The 9410-nt window shown below is 57.2% G+C and overlaps 1 protein-coding gene across 1 annotated transcript; it reads left to right on the top strand.

Annotated features, from left to right (window-relative positions):
• Positions 1–134: 134 nt before the first annotated feature.
• Positions 135–9408, top strand: PAN2 (poly(A) specific ribonuclease subunit PAN2; the record flags this gene model as incomplete). The annotated part of the gene is made up of 24 exons (XM_031557609.1): positions 135–500; positions 950–1119; positions 1312–1432; positions 1512–1589; positions 1707–1974; positions 2156–2498; positions 2759–2855; positions 3210–3329; positions 3455–3574; positions 3645–3773; positions 3929–4128; positions 4421–4563; positions 4903–5009; positions 5480–5578; positions 6071–6147; positions 6606–6747; positions 7019–7156; positions 7774–7833; positions 7959–8049; positions 8129–8286; positions 8381–8524; positions 8706–8885; positions 9002–9095; positions 9206–9408. Coding segments are annotated over exons 1-24 (3564 nt in total), but the record flags the coding sequence as incomplete, so codon positions are not given.
• Between the last annotated feature and the right edge of the window lie 2 nt (positions 9409–9410).

The following is a 9410-nucleotide window of genomic DNA, read 5'->3' as shown; positions in this document are numbered from 1 at the left end:
AGCGCGTCCCTGGGAGGGACTTTACGGTGCTGCCGCAGTGCCGCCCGTGAGCGCGGCCCGCAGAGGTGCGCCTTCAGCTCGGCGGAGATTCCAGCGCCTTTCCGTCGGCTCTACAGTCAGCGGCCCCGCGCGGTGTTTCTAAGAATCGCGGCCCTTGGTGTTTCTGACTGACCAACTTAGTTCCTTTTCTGTTCCAAAGGGAGACGTTGGTTTTCACCATGAATTTTGAAGGTCTCGACCCCTCCCTTGCTGAGTATGCTCCCACGCTGCACCCGGCGCTGGATCCCGTCCTGGACCCCCACCTCAACCCCAGCCTGCTGCAGAACGTGGAGCTGGATCCCGAAGGGGTGCCCTTAGAGGGCATTGCTGTGCCAGAGTCTGTGCACATCGTGGAGGGCATGTATAGTGAGCTGCACACCGCCGTCTCCGAAGTGGGCGTGCCCGTCTCCGTCTCCCACTTTGACCTCCATGAAGAAATGCTGTGGGTTGGGAATCATGGGGTAGGTGCCTCGAGGCGGCTGCAGCCCCAGACGTGTGTGCTCCAACCTGCTGGAGACAAACTGGTTGTGAATGGAGCACTGGCATGGAGAGGGGTCTGAGCTGGAAATTCCGGCTTGTAACTGGGAATTGAGCCATGTAGATGCAGAGAGCTGGAAGTGGATGACGTGTCCCGGAGCATGGGAAATGCTCAGCCTTGTTTGTCTGCCAAAGAGCTGCCAGGTGCTACGGCCCTGACCTCTTGGGCTGGTGGAGCTTTTGGTTCTTCACTCACATCTGCCAAAAAAAGGAAGTCTGACCAACCTCTCGTGGTTCCGTTTAGACAGAGAGGCAGGAATCCCTTCTCTAAGTGGCAGCAAGGCAGCTTGCCTCGACCCAATTGGTACAGAGTAGAGCAGTGCTTGCATGTGTTGTACCCAGGGTCTTGATGATCCTGTCCTGCTGCTTTTAGGGCCACGCCACCTCATTCTTTGGCCCAACGCTGGAGCGTTACTCCTCCTTCCAAGTGAACAGCAGCGATGACATCCGGCAGATCCAGAGCCTGGAGAGTGGGGTCCTTTTCCTGACCAAAACCAACCTGAAGTGCATGTCACGAGGAGGCCTCATCATATTTGATTACCTGTGAGTGTTTTGCTCTGGCAGCTGGGAACGAGGGAACGGCCACAGTGCGTTTGTGGGAGGAGAAGTTCTCCGCTCCCTTCCTGCAGTGTAAAAGCTCAGTCTGGGAGAAGAACAAGGGCAGGATCGCAGACGCCTTCCTGCTCTGTCCCAGAGCTCAGTGGGAGTGCAAAGGCTGTCCTTTCTCCTCTGCAGCATGGATGAGGCCGAGGACATGCACAGCCTCCTGCTGACAGACAGCAGCACTCTGCTGGTCGGCGGGCTGCAGAACCACGTGATTGAGATCGACCTCAACACCGTGCAGGAGACGCAGAAGGTACCGCCGGTACCCAGCCCGTGGCTCTGCATCCCGTGGGTGCTTTGGTGCTCACCCTGCTGCTCTGTGTCCTTCCCAGTACACCGTGGAGGTACCTGGCATCACCATCATGAGGCAGTCAAACCGCTTCTTTTTCTGCGGACACACCTCAGGGAAGGTAATGCCATCGCGCCCATCAGCCCTGCTGATGCCCGAGTTCCCCCCAGGGTACCCTGGGGTCGACTTTTCCCAGAGCTCAGAGGGCTCCCGTGTGACCCCTGTCTTATCCTCCCAGGTCTCCTTGAGGGATCTGCGCACGTTTGTGGTGGAACACGAGTTCGATGCCTACTCAGGCAGCTTGTCTGACTTCGACGTCCACGGGAACCTGCTGGTGACCTGCGGCTTCTCCAGCCGGATGAACGGCCTGGCCTGCGACCGCTTCCTGAAGGTGTACGACCTGCGCATGATGAGAGCCACCACCCCTCTGCAGGTCCACATCGACCCCTTCTTCCTCCGCTTCATCCCCACCTACACCTCCCGCCTGGCCATCATCTCCCAGACAGGTGGGGAAGCTGCCTTGCCCGGGGGTCGGCGTTGAGTCGCTGTGGGACAGAGCTGGTGGAGCGCTTGGCCTGTGCCCAGCTGGCTCAACTGCCCCATCAACGAGGGCTGTGCTAGGAGTGCAGCGTGCTGCTCTGCTCTCCGCCCCCTGATGCCACCTCACCCTGTGCTCCCCTCCTGCAGGTCAGTGCCAGTTCTGCGAGCCCACCGGCCTCGCCAACCCGGCCGACATCTTCCACGTGAACACCGTGGGGCCTCTCATCATGACCTTCGACGTCTCGGCCAGCAAGCAGGCCCTGGCATTTGGTGACTCTGAGGGCTGCGTGCATCTCTGGGCCGATTCCCCAGAGGTCACCTTCAACACCTACTCCCGGGAGACCGACTTTGCTCTGCCCTGCATTGTCGACACGCTGCCACACTTGGACTGGAATCAGGACCTCGTGCCGCTGTCGCTCATCCCCGTGCCGCTCACCAGTGAGACTCTGCTGTCAGATTGGCCTGCTGCCAACTCTGCCCCGGCGCCCCGGTAATCTGCAAGTCTCTCCCAGTGAAAGCTGGTGTGGAAAAAATCCTCCCCTGCTCAGGGTTGGGGGCAGCCGGGCATTGGGCTGGTCCGGTGTTTTATTGTGGCTGAAAATGAATACTGAGTTTCTGGGGGGGGAATGATTGAATGAGAGGAGCCCTTGTGACCCACTGGTGGTATTTGAGCGTGTCCAGCAAGGCACTCCATTAAGCGGTGCGGTGCTGCCAGACAGAACAGCCTCTGAGACACAGTGTGTTTTGTAGGCGAGCTCCTCCAGTAGATCCCGAGATTCTGCGCACCATGAAGAAAGTGGGGTTCATTGGCTACGCTCCAAACCCAAGGACCAAACTCCGCAACCAGGTATGAGCTCTCAGGAGGACCCTGTGCCTGGTGCTGCTGATAACTCGCTCTGTGGCAGGGAAGGTTTGAGCTGTTTGGTCTGCAGGTTTGTGGACATGGCATGTCCCTGCCCTTGGGAAAACACTGCTGCGTTTCGCCCTTGCCCGCAGCACCGCTGTAGTTTCCCCACAGTGATAAGTCCCTCATAAGAAGGAAGGTGTGGAGGACTCGTGCAGGTTAAGGGAGGGCCCCGCTCCTTTCTGGTTTATTCATTTGCTCATTTGGGGAGGCAGGAAAGCCCAGGAGCTGCTTGTTTCGGTTCACGGTGCTTCACCTCAGGATTTAGCTGCTCTTCCCTTCTCTTCTCCCTCCCAGATCCCCTATCGGTTAAAAGAGGCAGACAATGAGTTTGACAGCTTCAGCCAAGTTCCCGAGTCCCCGATTGGACGGGAGGAGGAGCCTCACCTCTACATGGTGGCCAAGAAGTACAGGAAGGTAACCTTTGAAGGACCCACGTGGGCTCAAGCACCAGCTTACATCTCCATGGGGAGACCTGGACGTTTTGTGGATGCCCTGTGCCGTGGGAGAGCGTTTGTTTGACACATTGCATCTCTCCTCAGGTCACAATCAAATACTCCAAACTGGGGCTGGAAGATTTTGATTTCAAGCATTATAACAAGACTCTGTTTGCAGGCCTGGAGCCCCATATCCCCAATGCCTACTGCAACTGCATGATCCAGGTGGGTGATGCCCGGCCCTGCCCAGGCCATCACAGCCACGGGACCACCCTGATGTCTCTGCCTCGGCTAGGTGCTGTATTTTTTGGAGCCTGTCCGCTGCCTGGTCCAGAACCACCTGTGCCAGAAGGAGTTCTGCCTGGGCTGCGAGCTGGGTTTGCTCTTCCACATGCTGGATCTGTCCCGAGGAGACCCCTGCCAGGTCAGTGGCCAGCCCAGACAATGTGAGGCAAGAGTAATGTGGGTAAGAGATCACAGAGGAGCAGGGTGCTGTTGTGTCCTGAAGAGATGGCATCAGACTGATGGAAACTCCTGTCATTTGATGGCTGTGACATACCACTCTTGCTCCATCCCCAGGGAAGCAACTTCTTGCGGGCTTTCCGTACAATCCCAGAGGCTTCAGCACTGGGGCTGATCCTGGCTGACTCAGACGAAGCCACAGGGAAAGTGAACCTGGGGCGGCTGATTCAGAGCTGGAACCGTTTCATCCTTACCCAGCTGCACCAGGAGACCCAGGAGCAGGAGGGACCACAAGCGTATCGGGGGGCTGGCAGCAGGTAACGCCCTGATCTGAGGGAAAGGCAGAGAGTAAATGAGTCGGGGAGGGGGTCTGGCTCCCAGAGGACCCATCTGTCCCTCAGGAAGGGGGGTCTGCATGGGGACGTGCATATCTGCAACTGTCCCTGTAGTGGGATTTGAACCTCTGTCGATTCTGGCCTAGTCCTGTGTGCAGAGATACGTGGGTGCCCAGTGCTTGGTCTGCTGTACCACCCATCCCGGCTCAGCGGGGATTTTTGGGGTCCTGCTAACCCAGGTACTCCTTTGTTGGTTTTTTTTTTCTCTTTCCAGCACCTTTGGGTCCTCGGGGGATTCGGTTATCGGGCAGCTGTTCAGCTGTGAGGTGGAGAACTGCAGCATGTGCCGCTGTGGAAAGGAAACCGTCCGTGTGTCCTCCACGCTGCTCTTCACCCTCTCCTACCCTGAGAGCGCTGGTAACAGACGGGGGTGGGCAGGGCTTGCAGGTTTCACCCCGCTGCCTTTCCCTTGGGGCAGGACAGCTAAGTGGGAGGGTTTTGTTATCTGTACGGATGAGCTGTGGTTTTTTTTTTTTGGTTTTTATTTTTTTTTGAGGTAACAGACAGTTGAGGAACTCCTGCAGCCATTTGTCCTGGGCTGCAGGCCCAGCAGTTGAGCTTTGGGATGCAGGAAGGCAGATTTGGGGGTTGACCTTCTCCCTGGTGGTTATGAGGAAAACCCCAGAGGTCTGGCTGAGCTAAATCAGTAAAGATGTGTATGTTGGAAGGTGACGTTGTTGTCCTTTCTCCCTTCAGAAAAACCAGTCAAAGACTATGAGTTTGCCCAAATTTTAAAGAGGAGCATCTGCTTGGAGCAGAACACGCAGGCTTGGTGTGAGAATTGTGAGAAGTACCAGCCCACGGTGAGCCAGAGGGGGAGCTGCAGGCTGGGGGGGGTGGGAGAGGGGCGTGAGTGCTTCAGGCTGAGCAGGGGCAGTTTCTCCATCAGTCGGCAGGGAGCCTTCTGAGCAGATGCAGGGGGTTTGGTTTCTCACCTGGTCTGGGAGCTGGTGTGGTGCAGGGAATTCCATGGCCTGATGGGGCTCATAGTGCTGGAATGTGAGTCAGGCGGATCCCATCTGAAGCCCCTGGGGTAGGGGGAAGCCCCCAGGAGCCAAGCACACCTGTTCTGATGCAGGCTCTGGGGCTGTGGGAGTCTGCTTCCTGCCTCAGTTTCCCTTACATACGCCCTGTGCCTATCAGGCAGTGTGGGGGCAGCCCTACAGGCAAAGACTTTGGAAGAGGAAAAAGGATGGCTTGTGCTGCATCCAGCCCTGAGCCTTTCCTGGGGCTCTTGGTGTTGCCTTCCTTCCATCTCCCACTCTTTCCACAGGTCCAGACTAGGAATATCCGCTGCCTGCCAGATGTCCTGGTCATTAACTGTGAGGTGAACAGCTCCAAGGAAGCAGATTTCTGGAAGACACAGGCTGAGGTGGGGGAGACACTTTGGGGCAGAAGCAGGCTTGTCCTCCCTGGCACACGGGGTTTGCTGCGTGTCCCATTCTTCGGAAGTGTTTTCGCTGTGATCTTGCTGTTTCTAACAGTCTCTTGCTCTCCGCCCAAGCATCACCATACTTTGTCTGCAGAGGACTTGTTGGTGTTTGGTCATGCACGCAGCATGGGCTGTGCATTTGGAGTTGGAAAAGACAAGATCTCCTGCCGTGACAAAGCTGACAGGACTTCAGTAGAGTCACGCTTTCATTCCCCTAACCCCCTAGGACCTAGGAGCAACGAGGCAGTGCCTGCTTCCCCAAGTACAAGCACAGCAGAGCTGGTGGACGGCTGGGTTTCCCTTGCTGTCTTTTTCCCTGTCACTGACTTTACAGTCTCTGTCTTTTCCTTGCTGCTGGCCTGGTTGTCACCCACGTGTTCCTGAGCCCTGCCTGTCGCTCCGTGCTGACACTTCCCTGTGTTTCGTTGTCAGTATGCCTTTCAGAGAGCCCTGATGAAGAGAGGAGGCTTTGAGATCACCAAAGGCAAAGAAATCTCTCTTGGAGATTGGTAGGTGACTGTTCCTGGGGTGGCAGCTCTTGCTGAGCAGCGATGCCTTCTGGATTGCTCCAGAATTCAGGGCCATTTCTCATTTAGTAATCATTCCATAATCTACCTGCCTGTGCTTCTTGTGACCCTAAACTGGAACAGCCTCTCTGCTGCTCTGTGTAGGTGCTCAGATACCCTCGTAATCCGCAAGGGTTGTTCACCCTTGTGATCCACTTTCGAGCCCTCACTCTCCATTGTCCATCCCTTTTCAGACTGACAAAAGACCTTGGGCCACGTATCAGCCCTTTCTGGTTGACGTCAGCTTCCCCAGGGCTCTGATCTAGGCAGATGCAAAGGAAGGTTTATAAAGGAGCTGGCTGATGGGTGGGCTGGGTGGTACGGATCCTGCCACGGAGAATCTGACCGAGGCTGCGTCTCATGACTGCTTCCAGCTCTGCCTTCTGTGATTCTCCTTGCAGGAAGGAACTGGGAAACCCCGAGGTGGGGCGTTCGTATCCTTCTGTGGAGGAACTGAAGAACATTTGGATCCCCCACGCCATCAAGATGAGGCTGACCAAGAATAAGGAGCTAGATGTGTGCAACTGGAGCGAAAGCGATGAGGTAAAGGCTGATGACAGCCGCGTGGGACTGTGTGGTTGTGTGCACGTGGGACTGCAGGAACAGAACTGCTTTAGAACCGCTTTCTGTTGAGTGTGGGTGAGAGACAAAGGGACCATCTTGGAGATGCCTTGAGTAAGCTCCGTGCCTCAGACGTGGCCAGCCTGGGAAACTCTGCGTGTCTGAGCTCTGGGGTTTGGGATGCAGATCTGGGAACTGCCTAGAAGGCAAGTCAGACTCAGACATTTTCCTCTGGGGCTGCTTCCTCCCCCAGCTGAGTTCGTCTGATGACCCCGAGTCGGTCTATGTCTACGATCTCATGGCCACAGTTGTCCACATCCTGGATTCCCGCACAGGGGGCAGCCTGGTGGGTCACATCAAAGTGGGAGAGACCTACCACCAAAGGAAGGAGGTGAGGTGCCCCTCGGGACTGGTGCGCTCCTGCCTTGCCCAGGACTTCTTGCTCAGAGATCATTCAGGAATTGGGCTGTCTAATGGAACCACTCCTAGCACTCTTGCTCTCTTACTAAAGTACTGAGTGTGATTTATTGGATGTGCCAAGCGGCCTTCAGCAGGTGAGTGCTTCTCAGGCACCTATGGGGAGGAAAGGGCTGGAGAAGCACTCTTCCCACTCTTATCGGGCTGGTTCCTCCTGGGTCACAGGCACGTTGCCAGCCTGCGCTTGTGGTTCCAGGTAGGGGCTGTGACTTCATCTCCCTTCCAGAGGAAACGGGGCTGGTCTGGGCAGTCCTCTTGTTTGGTGGAGATGCTCAAACCAGGAGTTCCCAGAGTGTGTCAAGACTGCATCCCTGCCTGTTGTTTGTTGCATCTCGGTGGAGTGCCCGTCCAGCCCCAGAGCTTGGCGTACACTTGTCACCACCCAGGCCAGCAGGGATTTCCCCACAGTGTCCCAGGAAGGAAGGGAATTCCCACATGGCACTGTCACACCCCTCTCCCCAGTAGCTGGGTAGAGGAGTCATTGCATTTGCCTAGGGGGGGCTCTAATGCAGTGTCTGTGCCTCTCCACAGGGAGTCACACACCAGCAGTGGTATCTCTTCAACGACTTCCTCATTGAGCCTGTGGATAAGGTAAGCGCCCGTGGCCGCTGGTGAGGGAGCTCAGCAGCTCCTCTCGTGGTGCTGAGCCGTGGGGTTTGGAGATCCCTGCTGTAAGTGGGAGCTCTTTGCCAGTCCCTGTCCCTCCTTCCCTGCAGTGCGAGGCGGTGCAGTTTGACATGAGCTGGAAGGTGCCAGCTATCCTGTACTACGCCCGGAGGAACCTCAACTCCAAGTACAACCTCGTCAGTGAGTGTCTGAGTGGAATTGGCTGCGTGGGGGCAAGCTGTCTGCTCCCAGCTGATCCCCCTCTTCCCTTCTCCTGCAGTCAAGAACCCAATTGAAGCCAACGTACTACTGGCAGAGGCTTCTCTGGCTCGCAAGCAGCGCAAGTGCCATGCCACCTTCATCCCCCTCATGCTGAGTGAGATGCCACAGGCGGGCGACCTGGTGGGGCTGGATGCCGAGTTTGTCACGCTGAATGAGGTCAGGCAGTGGGGGACAGGGTGCTGTGACTGTGCCAGGTCACACGGGGCTGCAGGAACTCTCTGTCCCTGAGCAATCCTCTTGTCTGTTGCAGGAGGAAGCTGAGCTGCGCAGTGATGGGACCAAATCTACTATCAAGCCCAGCCAGATGTCGGTGGCCAGGATCACGTGTGTGCGGGGTCAGGGTCCTAATGAGGGTGTCCCCTTCATTGATGACTACATCTCCACCCAAGAGCAGGTACGGTGCCCCCGGTGCTTTGTGCAGGGGTGGCACAGCCTCTCCTGCTGCTGCTCCCTGGAGATACTCCCTGGGATAATGGCAGCACCCTCCCTGGGACACCGGGAGGAACAGAGGGGGTACAGATCCTGCGGGTGCCCCTACCTGTCCCAGCCTGGCGCCGTGTGCTCTGTCACCACAGGTGGTGGATTATCTGACGCAGTACTCGGGGATCAAGCCTGGAGACTTGGATGCCAAGATCTCCTCTAAGCACCTCACCACTCTCAAATCCACCTACCTGAAGCTGCGCTTTCTCATCGACGTGGGTGTCAAGTTTGTGGGCCATGGGCTGCAGAAGGATTTCCGTGTCATCAACCTCATGGTGAGAGCACTGAGCCCCATCCCCAGAGCCCCACAGTGTCCTGGGTGGTGTGGGGGGCCCATAGCAACCCCTGCACGTGGAACTGTGCACCACCAGCAGCAGCCTCCGCCTTCCAGGTGCCCAAAGACCAGGTGATCGACACCGTGTACCTGTTCCACATCCCGAGGAAGAGAATGATTTCCCTGCGCTTCCTCGCCTGGTACTTCCTGGGTTAGTGGCTGCATCCTGTGATCTGGGGGGCTGCTGAGAACGGCTCCCCAGGCTTCTCTCGCACTGGGACCGCGTGGGGAGCCCCGCACTGACCCGGGCTTCCCCCGCAGACCTGAAGATCCAAGGTGAGACCCACGACAGCATCGAGGACGCACGCACGGCTCTGCAGCTGTACCGCAAATACCTGGAGCTGAGCCAGGGGGGCAGCGAGCCTGACGACTTCCGCAAGGTGCTGAAGGCCCTCTATGAGAAGGGCCGCAAGCTGGACTGGAAGGTGCCTGAGCCCGACAGCCAGAGCAGCCCCAAGCGTAAGCA

The sequence above is a fragment of the Meleagris gallopavo genome, unplaced genomic scaffold (genome assembly GCF_000146605.3).
Source record: "Meleagris gallopavo isolate NT-WF06-2002-E0010 breed Aviagen turkey brand Nicholas breeding stock unplaced genomic scaffold, Turkey_5.1 ChrUn_random_7180001874504, whole genome shotgun sequence".
NCBI lineage: Eukaryota > Metazoa > Chordata > Aves > Galliformes > Phasianidae > Meleagris > Meleagris gallopavo.
This window is presented reverse-complemented; position numbering and strand designations above follow the sequence as displayed.